Source organism: Phoenix dactylifera, chromosome 10, assembly GCF_051530095.1.
Source record: "Phoenix dactylifera cultivar Ajwa chromosome 10, Ajwa_hap1_PhDact_Kaust_v1.1, whole genome shotgun sequence".
Lineage (NCBI taxonomy): Eukaryota > Viridiplantae > Streptophyta > Magnoliopsida > Arecales > Arecaceae > Phoenix > Phoenix dactylifera.
This window is the reverse complement of record NC_143199.1, coordinates 18,235,835-18,259,276: the sequence shown is the minus strand read 5'-3', so window position 1 is coordinate 18,259,276 and position 23,442 is coordinate 18,235,835. Positions and strand designations below refer to the sequence as shown.

At 35.1% G+C, this 23,442-nt stretch overlaps 1 protein-coding gene and 1 non-coding gene across 2 annotated transcripts; one reads left to right on the top strand and one right to left on the bottom strand.

Annotated features, from left to right (window-relative positions):
• Positions 1-236: 236 nt before the first annotated feature.
• Positions 237-23,062, bottom strand: LOC113462729 (uncharacterized). Its single transcript, XM_089925774.1, has 5 exons — positions 22,851-23,062; positions 22,622-22,721; positions 22,355-22,473; positions 21,979-22,208; positions 237-3,486 (listed from the first exon to the last, which is right to left on the bottom strand). The coding sequence occupies exon 5, from the start codon at positions 1,924-1,926 to the stop codon at positions 370-372; it is 1,557 nt and encodes a 518-aa protein (XP_089781900.1). The 5' UTR covers positions 1,927-3,486; positions 21,979-22,208; positions 22,355-22,473; positions 22,622-22,721; positions 22,851-23,062; the 3' UTR covers positions 237-369.
• On the top strand, positions 2,201-2,306 carry LOC120108184 (small nucleolar RNA R71). The gene has a single exon (XR_005509663.3). It is a non-coding gene; the product is annotated as a small nucleolar RNA R71 (small nucleolar RNA).
• Positions 23,063-23,442: the final 380 nt, after the last annotated feature.

The window sequence follows — 23,442 nt, the reverse complement described above, 5'->3', positions numbered from 1 at the left end:
GTGAAATTCCAAAGTATTAATTAGCTTACAACTCCCTAAGAGAGACTTAATAAAAAGAACTTAAATTTGTATTACTTCCCACTAGTTATTGGGCTTTTTAGATTTTATATACCTTGTGTGTTTATCATTCTCGCATAAATGTATATAAATTAGGGTTTTTTTTTAACAAAAACTTTTTTTTTAATAACTTTTTTTTATTATTATTTTATGAAAATAAACACATTTTTTTTAAAAAAAATATTTTTAATTTTTTATTTTTTTTTAAAAGATGATGATTTTTTTAATTTTTTTTAACTTTTTTTTTGATGAAAATCAAGATGAATACCCCCAAACCTAAACCTAACATTGTCCTCAATGTTAAGAAATAATCTAAGAGAATTGGGTTGCCTCCCAACAAGCGCTAAGTTTATTGTCTTCAGCCAGACATAGTGAGATAGTTTTTGCATCTCCTTCTATGAGGTCATCTATTTTGTCTATCATAAAACACTCAATTTCCCTTGCGGGTTGGTCGGCCGCATTGAACACATTTAATTTTACCTTCATGTTCCCAAATGATATGTTCATTACCCCTGTTCTACAATTGATGCATGCATTGGCTGTTGCTAAAAAGGGCCGCCCAAGGATCACGGGGATTTGTTTATTAGGATTGGGCTCATGTTCCATATCAAGGACAATGAAATCTACTGAAAAATAGAATTTATCTACCTTGACAAGAACATCTTCAATTATCCCACGTGGTGTTTTTACAGATCGATCAGCCAATTGAAGGGATACCGAGGTTGGTTTTAACTCACCTAAACCAAATTTCTCATAAACTGAATAAGGTAAAAGGTTGACACTTGCCCCTAGATCTAAGAGTGCTCGATCAATGAAATTATTTCCTAAGACACAGGAGATGGTGGGAGCACCAGGATCTTTGAATTTTGGAGGGGTGTTGTGTTGGAGAATAGAACTCACTTGCTCAGTTAGGAAGACCTTTTTAGGCACATGTGTCCTAGATTTTCGCTTTTGTGTACAAAGGTCTTTGAGAAATTTGGCATAGGAGGGAACTTGTCTGATGGCATCAAGGAGTGGGAGGTTGATTTTAACTTGTTTGAAAACCTCCATCATCTCCTCTAGTGAAGTTTCCTTTTTGCCAAATGGAGAGGGTGAAGTAAGAGCTTCAGGAAATGGGGCCTTTGGGATGTGAGTTTTGGCAGAAGATGGACTAGCCGAAGAAGAAGAAGAAGGTTTCAGATTTTCATTTGATACATTTCTATCCTCTTCTTCACCTTCCTTATTGTTGTCCTCCCCAATCTTATTGTCTATTATACGTCCACTCCTTAGGGTAGTCAAAGCATTGGCTTGTTCATGATGAATTGCATTTAATTGATTTTCTTGAGCCATGTATAGTCCCCTAGGATTACTTAGTGGTTGGCTTGGAAGCTTTCCTTCCTCTCGCTTGTTCAGTGCATTAGCTAGTTGCCCCATCTGGGATTCTAGCTTGGCGATTGATTGCGTGTGAGAGTGCACTAATTGTGTAATGGTTTCTAAACCTTGAAGGGCGTTCAACACTTTCTCCTCAAAGGCTGTGTTTCTTTGGGGTGGAGGAGAAGTGTGTTGAAATTGAGTCGAGGGACGGTAGGGATAAATATTTTGTTGGGTTTGAAAATTCTGAGGATTTTGAAAATTTTGGGAATAGGGTTGGGCAGTATTCGAAGCTTGCTGCTTCCAAGAAAAGTTTGGATGATTTCGCCATCCCGAGTTATATGTATTGAAAAATGGGTCATTACCCGGTCTAGGCAGTGTTTGAGCAGCATTGATGTGTTCTTGCATGAGTTCGGGGAATTGGGGCGCTGAAGGGCACTCATGAATAGGGTGGGATGGGCTAGAACAAATAGTACACACTTGTGCTTGGGAAGAGTTCATGTAATGCCCACCTATCATCAGTTAGTCAATCTTATGGGACAATGCATCTACCTTGCTAGACAGGTCCATAGAATGACTTATTTCACAAATGGTCCCTTTTCTTTGAGAACTCGGGGGTGCTTGACGAGAACATGAAGCATGGTGGAGGGAGTTTTCATTAAGATTTTCAAATAATTTCCATGCTTCATGCTCATTTTGAAGCATAAAAGTGCCCCCGCATGCAGCATCGATCATCTGACGGTTTCGTTCTGTCAATCCGTCATAAAAACATTGCACTAGTTGCCACTTAGGTATTTGATGATGAGGGCATTTACGGATTAGGTCCCTAAATCTCTCCCAAGTTTCATGAAATTCTTCTCCCTCAGTTTGGGAGAAGCTTGTAATGGCACGTCTAAACTGGTTCGTTCTTCCTATGGGAAAGTATTTTTTAAGGAATTCTTGTTGCATTTGATCCCAAGAACGAATTGAGTTAGCTTCTAAAGAATTCAGCCATTGTTTGGCTCTATCTTTAAGGGAGAAGGGAAATAACCTAAGTTTTAGGGCATCATCAGTGAAGTTCTGAATCTTGACAGTGGTGCAAATCTCAAGGAATTCATCTAGGTGTTTATATGGATCTTCATTGGTGAGCCCATAAAAAGATGGAAGCATTTGGATCACACTAGACTTTATTTCATATTGTACAGCTGCTACCTCAGGTAATCGAATGCAAGATGGGGAAGTGTAAATAGTGGGAGTAAAGTATTCCCTCAGGAGTTTGGGTTGTTCTTCAGCCATCTTAAGAGGTGGGGATGATCCTAATGTTTTGATCTTAGCTCGAATGTTCCTAAGGGTTCGTTCTATTTCAGAGTCAAAAGGTAATAGATTTTGTACTCTAGAACGACTACCGTGCATACACTAGTACTCGATCAATTAAGCATGCAATAAAAGAGAAAAGCATATCAATCCTAGTCTTTATCCTAAAATCACTAGACAGCTCCTAACTGGTTTGAAGAGGGCACCTAAGCCTCCAATCCGGTCTAATGAACCGAGTTGACCAGGTAAGCTCCCAGGTAAGTGGAGGGGTCACGATGCATTCGCAAAGGTCCCACTTAAAACCCACTTGCCTCGAACAGATGAACTGTCTCCCTTATAGGGACAAAGCTTGCCTAGACATCAACTAAGCCACAGAGCGAAATTGGTGCAACTTTCGGTGATCTTCGTCCTATTGAGCTCGAATGTCCCTAGGGGCCAACGTCTAATTGATTTTAATTAAAGATGACACTATGTGAGATTGAGTTCACCTAAGTTGGGCAAGAGTCCGGTGATGAAATCCGGCTCTTATCTTGTTGGGGTGATTGCCCTTACTATGTGCAAATTGATTTGTGTGTGTGTATCAAGCATGCATTCACAATTTTGCTATAATTAAAATCAAACAATCACCACAAAATTTCAAACCAATAATTAATTTAAATAAGAAAAGTTTAGAGGTTACCAAAGGGAATTTCTCCAGCAATTTAATTTTTTTTTTTTGCAAACCTCTACAGCATTTCTTTTCCGACAGTTCTCCTTTTGATCATCCCAGATTTTTTTCCTCGATTCCTGATCAAATAATATAAATAAAAATTAGTAAGGGAGAAAAAGAAGATAAGAAAAGTAACAACAATAGAAATTTTTTTTAAAGAATTTTTTTTTTAATTTTTAAATATTTTTTTTTTAATAAGAAAAATAACTATGCTAGCAATCCCCGGCAACGGTGCCAAAAATTGATCGGTTCTTTCAATTTTGAAAATAAACCACGCAATAGCACGTATCTTGTAGGATAGTGATTACGGGTGTCGGTCCACAGGGATTGGAGACAAGTTATTTTTCTTTTAAAAATAAATCAAGAAGAAGAATTTGCTAATTCAAATAAACTAAATTAAACTATGAGTGCGAATTGGAATTTATCAGAGTAAATGGATCTAGGGTTTGGAATCCACCACATAGCATTGTATCAGGGTCTGTGTTCTTTAATATTTTTTTTTTATCTTTTGGAGAGGCATGCAATGTTGGCTACAAGCCTTTTAAAATAAAAATATAAAGAGTTTTAGGAAGATCCATCTTCGGTATAGCATGAAGTGTCTACCTAAGTATGCTAATCTAGGGTGCAGCACACCTCATCTTCCTAGGCATGGATCATCTTAGACTACTTTAGCAAACATGAATAATAAATAGCATGCTCAAGGTTTAAACATCATAAAAGAAATATTTCATTGAAGATAAGAATTTAAACAAGCTCCAAAATAATAATAAAAAGTAAGAACTACAATGCCCTGATACATTGCTAGGGCTTCATCCAGCCCTAGATTGGACGTTTAGCCGAGCATGGCTTCCGGACGACCTCCCGTCTTCAAATGAAAGCCTTCACCTCCCATTATTCCCAATATATCACAAAATATTCTCTTTCCCCCCTTTTTCTCTCTTTTTTTATTTCTTTTTCTCTCTTTTCTCTCGGCTGGTGGCTTCTTTTCTTCACCGAAACAGGGGTCTCCCCTGTTTTTTTCTTCTCAACCGAGCTCCCCTTCAAAGCCGATGGCCACCCTCTTTATACCCATTCTCCCCCTTGATGGATCCACTGAGAGCGTGCTGGAGATGCGGATGTGAGATCACGGGACGCCCGGACGCGGAGGAGGCTGGGATCACGGAGAGGAGCTGGGCTCTTGATGCGGCTCGGAACGCACGCGGTTGATGGCGGAGCTGGATCTTGGCTGCGGGCTGCGTCACGGGCGGAGGAAGAGGCGGAGATGCTGGGATTTCGACTGCTAGGAGTGGATCGTTGATCTCGGAGGAGAAGGCGCGGGCTGTGATGGCGAAGGGGCTGGATCTCCGCTGCTGGGAAGAGTCGACCGCACGGGCACGGTGGGCACGCGGCTAATTGTGGCCGACTGGAATCACGGAGGACTGATCGCCGGCGGAGCATCCGGGAATGAAGACGACGCCATGGCTGGATGTGGAAGGTGCCCGGCTGATCTCCCTCTTTTGGCACGCGGATGATGGGGGATCGGGTTGTTGTGAGCGAGGCGGGATCACGGGAAGGTTTGGCAGCGGGAGGAAGCTGGAAAGGATAGGTAACGGGGAGGGGAAAGAAGATAAACAGTGGGATATCGGGAAGAAGAAGAAGATAAACAGTGGATATTCTTTATTAATTTATTTATTATTTGATTTATATATACACATAAATATATATATATTTGTAAAAACACTGTTCATATGAACAGTGTTTTCACGGGATACTGTTCATATGAACAGTGTTTCCAGTAATTCTTCCCGAAATTATTTTTATTTATTTTATTATTTTATTATTATTATTTATTATTATTATTTTTTTTGTTTTAAAATTATAAATTTTATATGAAGGCACGCAAGGCATTGGTTGGGAATTGACTTTGGGTTTGAGGTGGGTCATGATTGTTGATTTGCTTGAATTTGTTCTCGAGCCCAATGACATTTAATTCTTACTATACCGCTTCAGATTGAACTCAACCAGATCAGACCGTGACTTAATAAAAGGGTTAATCAAATATTTGCCCCTTACATAATTAATTATAACTTTCGATCGAATCAGGACCAAAACCGATTTAATTATAACCTTAGCTTGATTACAACTCCATCAGGTTACCAAATCGGGTCAACACAATCTCCTCCTTATATGTTTTCATGAAAGATTATAACCAGGAGAGAGACAAGTTTAGAGTCTGTTTTGAGAAAAGAATTATTTACCTCTTACCATATTTTAAATTCATTTCAATGTTTATTTAATTTTATCGTAAAATATATATTTATCAGTTTAAAAACATTGATAAGTGCTATGGAAAGATAACTAAATTATAGATTATTAAGCACTTATCAGAAGGACAAGAAAAATGGGAGAAAACACGAGAGAAAGGGCCAAAAATAGGTCGGGGACGATGTAGGAGACGACTCTAGGGCTTTTGAACAGTGGCGGCTGAAAATAAAAGTGAAGAAAAAACATTCCGCTTAGGGTTAAAAGTCGGATTTCTGACCTCGAGTCGACTCCAGTAAGTCGCGAGTCGACTCGACCGAGTCGACTCCTAAATATGTGCGAGTTGGCTCGTGGGACTCTAAAATCTATCCGAGTCGACTCGAACTCTGGCACATAACCAAAAACTCAGTTAATTCCGTGCCAAAGGAGAGAGATATGGAAATCTTTAGAACTTAAGGAATGATTCGATGACCATAGACGAGAAATCCTATATCCACCATAAGTTAATCATCAAAATCAATGAATTATAGGAGAGTATCACAAGAATGGATGAATCACTCCTAACCCTCTTCTAAGAATACAAAATCGATCTTCACTCAAGAATTTTGTGAAGATATCAGCAAGTTGATCATCAGTGCAAACAAATTCAAACATCACATCACCATTTAACACATGATCTCTTATGAAGTGATGTCTTATCTCAATATGTTTAGTTCTTGAGTGTTGAATTGGATTTTTAGTTAGATTTATGGCACTTGTATTATCACAATTTATGGGAATCTTATCTTGTTTAATGCCATAATCTTCAAGTTATTGCTTGATCCATAAAATTTGAGCACAATAACTCCCGGCAGCAACATATTCGGCTTCAGCCATAGATAGTGCAACCGAGTTTTGTTTCTTGCTAAACCATGAAATTAAGTTCTCTCCTAAAAATTGACAAGACCCGCTGGTGCTTTTTCTATCCAGTTTACAACCAGCGAAGTCTGAATCAGTGTACCTTATTAAGTTTATGCTTGATTCTTTAGAGTACCATAGACCTATGTTTTTTGTTCCTATTAGATATTTAAAAATTCTCTTAATTGCAATTAGGTGTGATTCCTTAGGATTAGATTGATATCTAGCACACATGCATACACTAAACATGATATCAGGTCTACTTGCTGTAAGATATAGTAAAGATCCTATCATACCTCTATGCAGCTTTTTGATCTACTGATTTACCTGATTCGTCTTTGTCTAGTTTGCATGATGAGCTCATGGGAGTCCCAATTGACTTGTTTCCATCCATATCAAACTTCTTTAGTATTTTCTTGATGTATTTAGCTTAATTGATGAAAATCCCTTTCTTGGATTGTTTGATTTGAAGTCCGAGAAAATAGTTCAATTCTCCCATCATGCTCATCTCAAATTCACTCTGCATTAATTCAGCAAACTCTTCGCAAAGACGATTGTTAGTAGTACCGAAAATAATATCATCTACATAAATCTGCACTACTAACATATTTTTGTTTTTCTTTTTCAAAAATAGGTTTGTATCAACATTTCCTCTAGAAAATTCACGGTCTAATAGAAATTTGCTAAGTCTTTCATACCATGCTCTAGGGGCTTGTTTTAGACCATAAAGTGCTTTATTTAGTTTATAAACATGATTGGAGTATTGATGATTCTCAAAATCAGGAGGTTGTTCTATATAAACTTTCTCATTAATATACCCATTCAAGAAGGCACTTTTCACATCCATTTGGAATAATTTGAAATCTTTATTACTTGCAAATGCTAGTAACAACCTAATTGCCTCAAGTCTAGCTACAGGAGCAAAAGTCTCATCAAAGTCTATACCTTCTTCTTGATTATAGCCCTTTGCTACTAGTCTAGCCTTGTTCCTAACCACAACTTCATTTTCATCAAGTTTATTTTTGTATATCCATTTAGTTCCTATTATTGAGTATTCAGTGGATCTTTCAACTAAGTTCCATACTTTATTTCTTGTAAATTGGTTAAGTTCCTCTTGCATAGCATTTATCCCATTTACATCACTTTCAGCTTCTTCAATATTTTTAGGTTCTAAATGTGAAACAAATGCAAGATGATTATTTAAGTTTCTAAGAGAGGCTCTAGTTCTAACAGGTTGAGATGGATCATCTAAGATTAACTCTTTAGGGTGACCGTGAGCATACCTCCAAGCCTTTGTAAGCCCATGTTCGGCAATTACCTCTTGGCTTGTTGAAGTTTCTTCAACTTGCTTGGGTTCATCCTCTAGTAGAGTCATGTGATCTATCTTTTCTTCAATTATTCCTGCATCATCATCAAACACTACTCTCTTGCTGGAGGAACCATCATTAGATTCATCAAAAACAACATGAATGGATTTTTCAATAACAAGGGTTCTTTTGTTGAAGACTCTATAAGCCTTACTCGATGTAGAATATCCCAAAAAGATACCTTCATCAGATTGGAATCAAATTTACCTAAGTTATGTTTGCCATTATTATGAATGAAACACCTACACCCAAACACATGAAAGTAGGTTACTTTGGGCTTTCTATCTCTCCAAAGTTCGTAAGATGTTTTCTTTATAATTGGTCTTAATAGAACTCTATTTATTATATGACATGATGTGTTAATGGCTTCTCCCCAAAAATACTTTGGAAGGTTACTTTCACACAACATGGTCCTAGCCATTTTCTCTAGGGTTCTATTCTTTCTTTCCACAACTCCATTTTGTTGTGGTGTCCTAGGTGCAGAGAAATTATGAGTTATTCCCTTTTTACTATAGAATTCATCAAATAGATGATTTTTAAATTCCGTTCCATGATCACTCCTAATTGCTATAACTGAACTATTTTTTGTATTTGTTACCTCCTTGTGGAATTTCTTAAAAGCTGAAAATGCTTCATCCTTATGAGCTAAAAACATGACCCATGTGTATCTAGAAAAATCATCAACTATGACAAGTCCATACTTGTTTCTACTAAGGCTTGTGGTCCTAGTTGGTCCAAAAAGGTCCATGTGAAGTAGTTCTAGGGGTCTAGTTGTAGAGACACAATTTATGGACTTAAAAGAGCTTTTAGATTGTTTGCCAAATTGACATGCTTTACAGATTTTGTTTTTCTCAAATTTCAGCTTTGGCAAACCAATCACGGTATCTCTTTTAACTAATTTAGATAATGTGTCTATGCTTGCATGACCTAATTTACGATGTCATAACCAACTTGCCTCACCAAGCTTAGTATCATTAGTTACTAAGCAGTGGCTGTTTTTAGCAAGATCATCAAGATCTACTACTTAAACATTTCCATGTCTTAGTCCTTTGAAAACTAAACTATTGTTAGTTGAGTTGGTTATGATGCACATAAATAGCTTAAACAATACATCAAAGCCTTTATCACATAGTTGACTAATGCTAATCAAATTGTGCTTAAGACCATCTACAAATCAAACATTATCAATAAAGATTGAAGGTGTGATTTGTATCTTACCGATACCCATGATGTGACCTTGGTTATCATCTCCAAAAGTCACCACACCTTCTTTCTTAGGTTCTAGGGCGAAGATTTGCTCCTTGTTACCCGTCATGTGTCTTGAGCAGCCACTATCCAAGTACCAACAGTTTTTATTGAGCTTGGCTGCAAGACACTCCTACACAAGGAAATCATATAATCTTAGGTACCCAAGTTTTCTTGGATCCTTCAAGGTTAGCTATGTTGGTTCCTTTTGGAACCCAAACCTTTTTAATTTTTCTTTTAGCTTCTATTTTTCTATGGTCACACACATTAGCTTTATGTCCTACTTTTTCACAGCAAAAACAAGTTATATTTTTAGTTTTACTTTCCCCAGCTTTTATAAAAAAGTTTTTAAGAAACTTTTGCTTATTCTTAGGCTTATACCCTAAACCAGCTCTATTAAACACGGCTCGTTGACTATTAAGAATCATCTCCAATTTTTCAGAACTATATGTAAACTTTTCTACAATAGAATTGTATTTTTCAAGTTCTTTTGTTAAGTTTAGTTTTTCTGTTTTTAGTAAGCTTAAGTCTTTTGTAAGATTATCTTTTATAGTTTGATTACTGTTTTTATATTCTGAAATCTCTTTAGTTAATCTTTCTTTGTCTTTAATCAAGGTGCAGTTCTTTTGAGTTAATAAATGGTTGCTTGTTTTAAGTTCTTTCTTTAATAATGGAGTCTTTTTCTTTAATCAGACTATCATTTTTATGACTATAAGATTTATTAGTTAATCTCAAATCTTTGTTTTTAAAAGTTAAGGATTTATACACATCCATTAGTTCATTAAAGGCATCATACAATTCATCAAAAGTAATCTCTAACTGAGTTTCAAATGTTACCTCATTATCATTTGTCATAAAGCAAAAATTTGCTTTTTCCTCTTGTTCCTCATCCGATGATGATGATGATTGATCAGAGTCTGTCAAAGTAGAGACAAGAGCTTTCTTCTTCTTGTATTTGCTGCCCTTCTTCAGCAAGGGACAGTCGACTCTGAAATGTCTCGGCTTCTTGCATTCATAGCATCCGATTCCCTCACTTTTTCTTTCCTTACCTTTATCCTTGTTGAAGGAACTTGAGGAACCTCTCTTCTAATGAAAGGACTTCTTCCGGTTAATGAACCTTCTGAACTTTCGCATGAGAAGAGCCTCGTCTTCATCTCCCTCATTGTCTTCTTCTTCGCTGCTGCTACTGCAAGATAGATCCTTGTTAGAAGAAATAGATTTGAGGGCCATTACCTTTTTCTTATGAGAGGATTCTTTTTCGCTGTGTTGTTTCATTGTGAGTTCATGCGTCATTAGGGATCCAAGAAGCTCCTCGAGTGGCAGTTTGTTCAAGTCCCTTGCTTCTTGGATTGCCGTGACTTTGGCTTCCCATGACCTTAGTAAAGAGCGAAGAATTTTTCTGAAAAAATCACTGTTAGTATAACTTTTGCCAAGGCTTTTTAGGCTGTTGACAATATCAGTAAATTGAGTAAACATGCAATAGATGGTTTCACTAGAGTCCATTTTAAATAGTTCATATTTATGAACTAGCATGTTAATTTTAGTTTCTTTAACTTGATTTGTGCCCTCGTGGGTCACTTCAAGTTTATCCCATATCTCTTTTGCAGAATTGCAAGTAGAGATTCTATTGAATTCATTATGGTCTAAGGCACAATAAAAAACATTCATTGTTTTAGCATTTAGTTGTGCCTTCCTTCTATCATTATCATCCCAATCTTTCTCAAGCTTGGGTATAGCAATGTTATTAACATACATAGAAGGGATATGTGGTCCATTAATTATAATATCCCAAACATCATAATCTTGAGCTTGGATAAATATCTTCATTCTAGCCTTCCAATAGGTGTAGTTAGTTCCATTGAAGAATGGAGTCCTATTGGTGGATTGCCCCTCACTAAGAGAAGATCCAAAAGAGGTTGTCATTTTAATTTTTTACTCTTTTAATATAAGAGCTCCGGCTCTGATACCACTTGTTGCCCAAAGAGACAAGCCAAGAGGGAGGGTGAATTGGGTTTGGATTAATTATTGACAAATTAAAAACTTATGATAAGTAAATAATTAAATCTAATGCAAGCAGGTTAATTAAGCTACTTGATGAGAAGATTGGAAGAGACAAATAGACAATGCAAACACAAGAAAATTTTATAGTGGTTCGGAGCTAACCCTTGCTCCTACGCCCACTTCCCAAGCTTCACTTGGGAATTCACTATAATCCCTTGGATTACAGCCGGTTGTTTTACAAGTTCACAACCCAACTTGTTGTTTTTGCGAGATCACAACGAACTTGGTCGGTTTTCACAGGCTCACCAACTAGAACCACCCGATTATTTTTCCGAGATCACAATCAAATCCTTACACCGTTGGTTTTATCTTTGGCTCACTAACAAACCTTACAACCCTTGATTCAATTCTCTGATTGAATCAAGTAAGAAAAATAGTTTGGGAAAAGATACAAGGAAAGCTTCTTTAAAAGCAAATATGAATCAATATGAATGGAGTAAAGTTAGAGGCCCTCAAACAGATTTCGAAAGAGGAAGAAAGTGCTTCTCGAACTCTGAGTCTCCTCTTTGAGTGCACTGAAGATTTGATGTCAGAAGAGGAGCCTTGAAAGCGAAGGAAAAACTTCTAGGAATGAATTGAATGCCTTTCTTCCTTCTTTTGCTTGTCTTTTCTCTTAATGGACTCTTGGTAGTTGGAAATGCCTTAATGCACAGATGGAGTAACTCCCTTGTTTTCTATTACTGTTTACTCGGGCTATTTAACCAGTCCCTTTTGAAAAATAGCCGTTAGACACTGATTTGTAGCCGTTCTGCACAGTCTGCACCTCCTGACAATGTATCCGTTGGGGTTGGAGTCGACTCGCTCGATCTGGAGTCGACTCGGCTGTTGCTGGAGTCGACTCATGCTTTACTGGAGACGACTCGCCCACAGTTCAGGATTTGAATTAAAGTGCCGTCCCAACCTGGAGTCGACTCGGTCCAATCCTGGAGTCGACTAGCCAAGATCTGGAGATGACTCGGCATTTTGGAGACGGCTCGTTCTTAGGATTCCAGAGATCTATTTTTCTGCATTTCTCTCTCGAGTCGACTCGGATGCTCTTGGAGTCGACTCGGCTCTCAAACTCCAAAAAACCGATCCTCTATCTGTTGATCTGAGTTGCCTCGGAGTCGACTCGCACTTTGTTGGGGTCGACTCGGCTGACTTGGGGTCGACTCTCGAATTCTCGGAGTCGACTCGTTCATAGGGTCACTGAGTTTGGTTTTCTGCCTTTCAGTCCGCTTTCCTCTAAGAGTCGACTCTGGCATGATTAGGAGTCGACTCGCCAAACGTTAGAGTCGACTCGTATCCTTCTGGAGTCGACTCGGTAACAGGGTCTAGAAAACACTTCTTTGTCTTTCTGTTTGTTGCTTCTTGGAGTCGACTCTGAACCGACGGGAGTCGACTCGGCAAGTATCGGAGTCGACTCGAAATCTTCGGAGTCGACTCGGTGACAGGGTCTGAAATTCATCTTTCTGTTCTTCTGTCTGTTCTCAGTCGGAGTCGACTCGTAGTATACCGAAGTCGACTCGGGCTTGTGCCATAACCTCTGAAACACTTAGAGTCGACTCGCAATCTTCCGGAGTCGACTCGAGCTTCAGACTTTGGCTCAATTGAGTTCAACACTTAGCCAAATTACTTTGAGCCAAGGCTCGATGCTCTTAAAGATAAATTCACATATATTCGCCTGAAACACTAGATTGAATTCATTAGTACAACATAAAATATACTCAAATGCTTTGAGCTCATCAAAATCAAATAGGGGTATAATCAATCACTCCACAAGCGGCTCAATGGATTTGGGGAATTAAGGCGAACTTACTAATCATAATAATAAATGCATTTGAAAATTATTTGAGAGCCTCAATGCATTTATAACTAAGAGTCTTTTAGGAGCCTCAATACATTTATAGCTAAGAGTCTTTAGGCTTGGGCGCCTCAATGCTGCATTTATAGCTAAGAGTCTTTGGCTTAGAGACCTCAATGCATTTATAGCTAAAAATCTTTTGGGGGTCTCAATGCATTTATAGCTAAGAGTCTTTAGGCTGGGGTCTTAGGCAACCGCGTAAGTCGCCTAAGGGTTGAGCCAACCCTGGTAACAACATACGCCGAGAGAAACGATTTAAAGATGTGGAGTTTTAGCAGTCTCAGGTAGGATTTTCTTCTGATAAGTTCCTGCAGTTTCAGCAGTCCTAACAACAGGAGCCTCAGTCTTACCAATAACAGGAGCCTCAATCTTAGCATGAGCCGCAATCCCGGCACGAGCTTCCTGTTGATTACCCAGGCGAGGAGGTTATTATAGATAACTTGCAAATCCCGAGGAATTTGATTAAAATATCATATACTAATTCCTATTATAATATAAAAATTTTAATTTATTTGCCTTCAATTCTTTAATGCATATTTTATTACATTTTCATAGGTGGACAGGGGAGAGTGAGGATGAGATGGGGACCCACTTGAGCAAAAGATGTGTGGCAGCTTCGTGAGGGTGAGAAGATTGTCATTCGATGCAACAAACTAGAGTAGCCCATCAAGAGGGCTAGAAGCCTTTTAGCAAGTTTTCTAGGATCAGTTATTTGAAAATGTCAGTTGTGTCTGCTCAACTATGCGAAGTAGAATGATATACTTTCTTCGTATAGGTTGAGCTTCTTAGAGTTATACAGGTAAAGAGTTGAATTTGATATTGTGTGTTAATTTACTTACTATCATAATTATAATTTTTGATTTAACATTGTTATAATATTCTTTACTTAGGTGTAGAGTAAGTTTGTGCTCCATCTAGAGAGCCATGATTGGGTGCTAAAGTCCCCTAACCGCAAATGAAACGAATATAAGGAAAAGTTAAAGACAAACTACAAGGGCAAGGGTAGAGGAGGAGGTTGCTCGTGTTTGTTCTCCTGATATATATCCTCATCTGTGGAGGAAGTTTGTTCATTACTAGTTTTCCGAGAGAGAACAGATAGGGTATACTCTCTCAATACCTTATATTTTATTTATTATTAATATAGATTGCAAATATATATATCGAATATATTATATTATTTATTTTTTTGGCAGACATATTCCTTCAATGGTAAAGCGACAAGAGCATCTTATGCAATTCCTTACACATCAAGTTTGAAGAGTTAAGCGAGGCGTAAGAGATGAATTCGTAAGTATCTTCTTATTTTTGTAACTCTTCTATCATATATTAATTCCTATAGCTTGCCAATATATTTTTTATTGTAGATGGAAGAGCATGGGAGGAAGCCTGGTGAGGTGGAGTTTTATCGGACGACTCACACCCACCGAGATGACAGTTTTATTTGGAAGGAGTTAAGAGATATAGTTGTATGTATTCATCTTTGATTTGTGCAACAATTTTTTATTAGTTTTATTTTATCAAACATTAATATGTGGTTATTTTTTCCTAAAATATAAGACATGGCCACATGTCGAGGAGTCATCATCATTCGGCGAGACCAGTCACGTCGAGGCTCAGGTGTTCTCCGAATTGATAGGCCGAGAGTATTATGGTCGAGTGAGGGATTATGGCGTTGGAGTTATCCCACTCAGTTGTCTGCAGTGAGTAAAAGATTTCGGACAAAGTAATAGCACTGCAGAGGTTCGTAGTCTGAAGGCAACGATGGAGGAGATGAGGTAGAGCCATTAGACAAAGATGGAGGAGATGAGGAACAACCATCAAACAAAGATACAATCTTTGAGGATTCAGTTTGACCAGATTGCATCTATGTTGCATAGGTTTGTCTCTCTTTAGATAAATAACTACATCTATTTGAATATTTTACATAATTATTTTATGTTTTTTATGAGCTTAATGATTTTCGTGTTCTTAACTTCTAAAATTTTTATTTTTTTTCTTGTAGGTTTCTGATACTTTTTCTACTCGTAGAGATGATGATGATAATAATGTCATCGACCCTTGATACTCTTAGACTATTTATTTGGGAATTTTATATGTATATTTTTTATGATTCTTGTAGATGGAAGCATCATGGAAGAGAAGCAATAGACCTCGAAATGGATGGTGAAGGAGCCGGAGGCAACAAATAAAATCAGAGATAGAGAGAAGGGGACCGAGCCACAATAAGGAGAGACGACCGAAAATCTGACGCTAAGAAAAAAAGTGGTGGAGAAGAGCTGCATATCCATTAGAAAATAAAGAATCTTAGGATATTAATCAACTAGAAATAGAGGATATATGGGAAAATAGAGGATCTACTGATCCACAAAAAAATAGAGGATATTTGGCTGTTGATTCACCTAGAAATAGAGATTGATAGATCGACAGTGGAGGTCTTCAAATCTTCTAGACATGACAATGACGGCTACAACAAAGACGAAAGAGATGTTGGTGATAGATTAGGTGATCGATGGCTCTAATACCAAGTTGAAATATTTGCAGAAGAAAAGAAAAACAAAAAAAAGAAAGAGAGAAAAGTAATTTTATTTCTCTATTCTATTATATTCGGTACATCTCAAAAGTTATATATACTTATGCATAGACTCTATATAAGAAAAATAATATAGGTTGATATAGGATCACACTAACAATGAAAAATATTACTGACTAATACAAGTTGTTATGTGAATCTTAAAATTACTCTAACATGATCATGCTAATAAAAAATAATATAAGTTGATACCAAATTACGCTAATAAAAAAATATTATGGGTGATATAGGTTGTTACGTGATCTCTAAAATTATGCTAACACTAAGCAAGAAAAAGAAGAGGGTGGTAACTTGGAGCGACAGTGAAGATTTCAACTCCAAGAAAGGAGAATATAAAGGAAACAACTTGTGCTTTTTGGCACAAGAAGATGAGGTAAAACCGAGATCCCATACTAATTTTACGTTGGATGAATTACAAAATGCATTTGAAGATCTTTCTGTTGAATTAAAATTGTTGGGAAAAAATAAATAACTTAGAAAAATAAACTTCAATCTATTTGAAGAAAAAGAAATATTTTCAAACTTGAGCTACAATGGCATATATCCAACCTTTATAGAGGATATATTGTATTCTATTTTCTTTCTTTTGTGCATGAGATTAGGAATCTCGTGTGGAGTTTTTGGTATGGCCAATACTGTGAAAAATCAACTGCCTTATAAGATTTGGTTGCATCCGAGACACAGCTAGGTTGTGGCCGATTACCGTAGAGAATTAACTAAGTTTTTCTGAACTTTGAAGTTGGCAAAAAGTTTTTAAGTGTTGCAACTTGGGGTAGGTCTAGCTGTACCAGCAAAATAGTTTTATTTTGTTTGATTGCCAAAGAAAAATTATCTGAATTTGGTTATTAGCCCAAAAAACAACTGAACTATAATCTTGTCGATAGATTATCATAAAATTCTCAATATAGAATCCTTGGAGAGTGGATGTAGGAGCTAAATTTGGCTCCGAACCACTATAAAATCTTTATGTTTGAGTTGTTTGTATATGTTATTATCTTATGCATTTATTTGTCACTCGTTTCACTGCGTATAATTAAATTTAAATTAGCTTGACTTAAGCATTATTTAAGTTTTAAAAAAAATTAAAAATCCAATTCACTTGTTTAATTCATGTAAAAAGTTTAGAATTTCTCCACATGCAAAAAATTGAAATAAATTAGATCTTTAGCGGGACTCTTCAAAAAGAAATAAATTAGTTTTTTAGTAGGACTCTTCAAAAAGAAAATATATTTTGTTCAAAAATGAAAATTCTCCACAAAAAAAACTAATAAAAAAAATCCACTTCTTATTTATTTTGGGAACTCCATATGCACTAGAAAAGAAAAAAAATAATTCATTCGAATATTTTCTCTACATATGCAAAAAAATTTGAAGCAAATTAGATTTTTAGTGGAACTCTCAAAAAAAAAAAAAAAAAAAAACCATGCATAGAAAAAGATTCATGAACAAAATAAAGTTCATCGTAGTTATAAGAAGTCATGCGAAAAAGAGGAGGTCCACATGCACAAAAAAAAAGAAAAATTTGAATTTAGGAGAAAATCAAATTTAGAGTTCTTTTCAAAGCAATTAATTCTTTTAGAAGCTATGTTAATATTAATTAGGACAACTTTTCTTTCAAGAATATTATCCACCTCTTTTTAATTATTTTAGAAAAAAAATTTCTCTCCTTAACAAATTTAGGAAGTCTGGTTAAAAAAGAAAAAAGACAATCTTTTCCTTAGTCATGTGTAAAAATAGACTCTTCTTAATTACTTTTGCAAGTCATGTAAAAAAATTTAAAAAGAAATCATATTCCAGTTTGTAGTCATCAAAGAAGAGAAAAAAAAATATTTTGAAAACTCCATGCACAAAAAAACCTTTTTATTTATTCTGAGAACTCCATCAAAAGGGAAAAAATTCGTTCATAATATTTTCTCCCTCCATAGTCATTAAAAAAAGGAAAAAAAATTGGGAACTCCATCTACAAAAAAAATTCCACTTCCTATTTATTTTGGGTACTCCATGCATAAAAAAAAATCATTTCTTTCATTCATAATATTTTCTTCCACCCATAGTCATGTAAAAAAAGGAAAAAAAATTGGGAACTCCATCTACAAAAAAAAATTCCACCACCTATTTATTTTGAGTACTCCATGCATAAAAAAATTCATTTATTATTTATTTTGGAAACTCCACATGCACACAAAAAAATAATTCCTACATAATATGTTCACCACAAGCTTAAAAAATTCTGAATAAATTAGATTTTTAGTGAGACTTTTTCAAAAGGAATAAATTACATTTTTAGTGGTATTCTTGGAAAAGAAGAAAATATTTTGTTCATAAAGAAAAATTTTCCATGTAGAAAAAGCAGTCATGTAAAAAAAGAAAAAAGAAATTTGGGAAATCCACATGTAAAAAAAAATAATTCTACTTCTTATTTATTTTGGGAACTCCAAATGCACAAGAAAAGAAAAAAGAAATTTGCTCATAATATTTCTTGCACAAGCATAAAAACTTTGAAATAAATTAGATTTTTAATGGTATTCTTAAAAAGAAAATAATTTAATTTTTTAGTGGGACTTTTCAAAAAGGAAAAAAATACTTCGTTCAAAAAGGAAAACTCTCCACATGCACAAAAAATAGAAAAATAATTGTCCCTAATATTTTCTCCAAGAATACAAAAAATTTAAAATAAATTTCATTTTTGGTGGGTCTTCAAAAAAGAATAAAATAATTTTTTAGTGGGCCACTTCAAAATGAAAAAAATATTTCATTTTAAAATAAAAATTATCCACATAAAAAAAATCATGCCAAAAAATTTGACTTCTTATTTATTTTGGGAGCTCTACATGCACAAAAAAGGAGAAAAAAAATCATTCATTCATAATAATTTCTCTATGAGTACAAAAAATTTGAAATAAATTTCATATTAGTTGGACTCTTCAAAACAAAAAATATTTCATTCAAAACTTAAATTTCAAAAGGGAATAAAAATAACAACTACAAAAAAAATCACATACAAAAAAATACATAACAATTGGAGGAAGTCATGTGAAAAAAAGGAATGTCCATATACACAAAAATAATTTAAGAAAAGTCAAATTTAGAAAAAATGGAATTTAGAGTTCTTTTTGGAAGTTGTTAAATATTTTAGCACCTGGATTAAAGTTAGTTAGAAAATTTTTTGTTTCAGAAATATTATAAACCACTTTTTAATTATTTTAGAAAAAATATCTTGTTTTTAATATGTTAAGGAAGTCTCTAAAAAAAGTAAAAAAAAGTATTCCATTTCCAAGTCATTATAAAAAATATAAAAATATTTTGAAAAATCTACACACAAAAGAAAATTCTGCTCCTTATTTATTTTGAAGACTCCACAAAAAATAAAAAAAATAATTTGTTTATAAATTTTTTCTTCATTCTGCAATTTGTAAAAAAAGGAAAAAAGAATTGGAAACTCTATGAAAAAAAATCCACTTCTTATTTACTTTGGAAACTCTGCATGCACGAAATAATAAAAAAATTCATTCATTATATTTTCTCTACAAGCATACAAAATTGAAATAAATTAGATATTTAGTAGGACTCTTCAAAAAGAAATGGATTAGATTCTAATGGGACTCTTCATAAAAGAAAAAAAAAATTCTATCTTAAAAGATAAATTCTCCATGTGCAAAAAAATTTTGTTCAAACAAAATTTTGCTTCTCATTTGCCTTGGAAATTCACATGCACAAAAAATGGAGAAAGATCTGTTGATAATATTTTCTTCATGAGAATGAAACAGGAATAAATTAGATTTTTAGTGAGTCTCTTCAGAAGGAAAAAATTATTTCACTGAAAAGGAAATTTTTCTTGCACAACATAAATCTGCCAAAAATTATGCTTCTTATTTATTTTGGGTACTTTACATGTACAATGAAAGAAAAAATAATTTGTTCGTAATATTTTCTCCACAAAACAAATTTCTTTTCTTGGTGAAATAATTTTCTCCACCATAAATAAATAATTACATACAAGTGACTAACAATAGATAAAGTGTTAAAGAGCATTGAAGGCAACAACTCTTAATCCTAAGCCCTAGAACAAATTCCATTTCTCTAATTTCGATGTCCTCTCTCTTCCTCTGTTCTTTCAAAACCCTATGAAAGCCCTCACAGATCCATCTCTCCACTGGAAGATTCTATAATTATAATCTTGTAATAAAGTATAAATATAAATTACATATAAACACTAATCATAGATAAAAATTTTAAAAAATAAAGAAGACAATAACTTGATACCAATCCTAAGCCATAAAATAACTCGCTCTATCTGTCACCTCTTTTAGAACCCTATGGAAACCCTCAAGGACCCATCTCTCCGTTGAGAGATTCAATGACAAAAGAAAATAGAAAAAAATATCTAGAATTAAATAACTGAAAGATTACAAAAACAATATCTAAAACTCTTTGTACTAAAGTAAACCCCTTCAAATGGAGCTCCATAAAGAGTTGTTTAGTAAGCTATGTAAAATAAAAGTTTCCAATGCCAGATAAGCTTCTTAAGGCGTTGAAATATCACATTTCACTTTTTTTGTTTGATTAACTACTAAATTCACTCTTATTTCTTTAGTCTATATATATATATATATATATATATATATATATATATATATATATATATATATATATAATACTGAATTGAGTGAGAGGAAATTATTACTACTAAAGGATAGGCAGTCTGATCTGGTCTAAACAATCTCTTCATTTTTTTCCATGCACATCATTGATTAATCTAAAACTTCACCCAGTATGTTAACCTATTTTGTCACTGGAGGACAACTGAAAATGTTTGAACTTCAATGTCAAACCAATACAAAATTGTGGAGTGTTGACTCAATATTGCATGTCTCAAGAACTATGTTACCTTATTCTATAAAGTTCTTATTTCGAAAACCTTAACCATTTGCCACCCTGTGACTAGATTCCTACAGAAACCACAAATAAATTATACAATCAGGGAAAAGAAAATATTCAAATGCAGATCAGTTGAAGAGAAAAGCTAGAATGCAAACTGAGTTCATAGTGGGTGATACTTAAGAAGGATGTTATAACAAACTGAAATATTTTCTAACAAAGCAAGATCCTCAACCTTCCCTCACCCAAGCACACTCACGAAGCCAGCCATTAAAACTCCATCGACTGACCTCAAAATGTTGATGTTAATTGGAAGAAAAAATTCCTAACCATTCAATATGCCTTGAAAATGATGAGAGAAAAAAATGCATTCATTGATCATCAGTTTTGAAAATAAATGCAAATATTACATTCAGTATGAAGATGTTCTTAGCTCTTAGAAATTGCTATTATTGTATTCATCATAATTCTTCTAGGATAAAGGGGTGAAAATGCAAAAATGAAATTAGCTTAAGTTCAAATAAAGGGAGCAATAGTAGAGGACAGCTTCAAGGACTGGGGGCATTTCCTAATAGGCATCCTACTGGAGGCTTATGGTGCGCATAGAAAGGGATGTTCTTTTGTGACAATATACTACCCATATTAACTAGGAAGATGCTGGACTAAGATCTAAACAATGACATTATCAAATAACGCCGTCACCTATGGTTATCTTTTAATTAAAATACTTAATGGAAGTCATGATTTTATCATTTGAAACATGCCAAGAGTTAGTCGAGCAAGTAAGGACCAAAAGTTTTATTGACAGCATTAGAGCCTAGTACATCAAGGTAACAACGAAGCTGAAACCTTACAAATACATCACCAGATTGTACAAAATAAATGTTTAAAAGATAATTTTTTCACAAAGAAATTCACCTTCGTTTCAAGATCACATGAAAATATAACTCATAAAAATATATTGGGACTTAAATGGTTAGGCGAAAGTTGAGCAAATGTTCTAGATGGAGATTAAAACAAATTAGGAGCCCGGGTTAATTTGTCATGCCGATCTTGCTGGACCTTGGTTTGGCACAAACACAACCTTAGTCTCAAATCTAGCATTCTGCATGCGCACCATTCCCATTGTACTTAGACCACAAACTCACTTCTGCCAAGAAACGTTCCAAACATCAGAGAAGCACAGAACCACAAATAGCTATCTTTGCTGTTGCTTAGAATGGGGACAACAAATAAAACACATATTGCACATATAAAGACTCTTATCTCCTTTTTCTATATTATTGATCCATCTCCAAAATAGGAACAGAAAAAATGTTACTTGCCTTGTCCTAGTGCACCAAAATATATGAACTAGAGAGCCATTTGATTATAAGATTTAAGAGAATTAAATATTTTAAAACCTAAGCTTAAATGACATAGATTGCTCATGCTGCAGGAAGCTAACCTCGTCAGGCTACGTGGTTGACATGGAGAAATGCTGAGCTCCAAATCGCTGTTTTCAGATAATGGAGAAGCACCAGTAGATTGAGTTGGTGGGCAGTGGGGCTGTGGCTGGATTGATGGCACACTGGAGCTGGCTTGAAATGAAGAACATGTCCGGTTGGAATTGTTCGATGGAGTGAGAAATAAGGTCGAGACAACCTGCTCCTTCAAATTGCAGGAGACTCCTACCCGCTAAAACTCATTTATCAGCAATGAAAAAGTATATGAATTGCATGATAGAAATAGAAATATGATTATCTTTTTCTTTTTGCTACATAAATAGAAATCTGTTTGATGCCTCATCTAGAAGTCCAAGGATCATAGTTTGGTTCATTTACCATATGGTTAACACTGTGAACGCTTGCTGCTTCCCCTGAGTCTTCGATTAAAGGTAAGGCTTCGGAGGCTTCTGCACCTAGGGATGCAGCTTGGATTGTAATAATATTGGGGTCTTTTGCTGTACAAATAACCAATTTTTGGTCATATTTAAGAAACGGAGCCATTTCATGCAATTTGTAGGAAAGGGTTTAGGGGATTGGTGAACTCTTATTTTCACAAGAATGCATAATTTGCATGAAGGGCATTAGAGGGCTTGTAGAATTTACCAAATGATCGATTGTCCTAGAGATAATGATTAGTGTCTTCCATACCCTCAAGGGGATTTTTTAATGATGATGCTGAGGCAGAAGTTTTCGGTGCAGGAGCCTGTAAATATACAATGATTAGTCACAATTGAAGTGGTGAATTACGAATGGTAAACTCAAACTAACAGTTGATAGTAATTTGATATTTTTTGGTGAGCAAGAGCTAATAAGTTGAATGAATGTGACTTACTGGATGACTAATCACCATGTCAGAAAGGCTGGACTGGCACTTCTTTTTATTGAGATTACTCATCCTAAGAAAAAAAATTTGAGCATGATTGGCTACTTGGGTTGGGGTTTTAGTGGTCACAAAATGCCTTGATATTCCCCTCCAGTCCCCCTCACCAAGCTTTAAAAGACCAGCAAGACATGTCGTATGTTCTTCTTCTATCCAAGGCACACCTAAGAAGAAAGAAAAAAACAGTCATTGGAAGATTAATAAGATTGCAAAAAAAAAAAAAAAATACTGAACCTCATTTCTAGTTAACCCACAGAAATAACCAGTAAACTGTATGAGAATTTTGTCATGAAGACATGTAAAAAATAAAATGATCTGGTCAAGAAAAAATAGCTACTAATATTAATCAACCTTGGATCCAAAGAATGATACAAGGAGGCAAGCTGCAAAAAACAAACTTGGGTATATTAAGGAAGCATTAAGCATACTGCCTTAAAAGGACAATGAAAGCATTAGACATATATATTAGGCTTAAGGTTCAAGTTGTTTATGACTATAGAGGCCAAAAATTGAACTGCAGAAAAAAAAGTTCACAAGTCAAAAA

Bases quoted from the DNA above. Each gene is read 5' to 3' on its own strand.
- LOC113462729 (XM_089925774.1), bottom strand. From the start codon at position 1,926: ATGATAGGTGGGCATTACATGAACTCTTCCCAAGCACAAGTGTGTACT.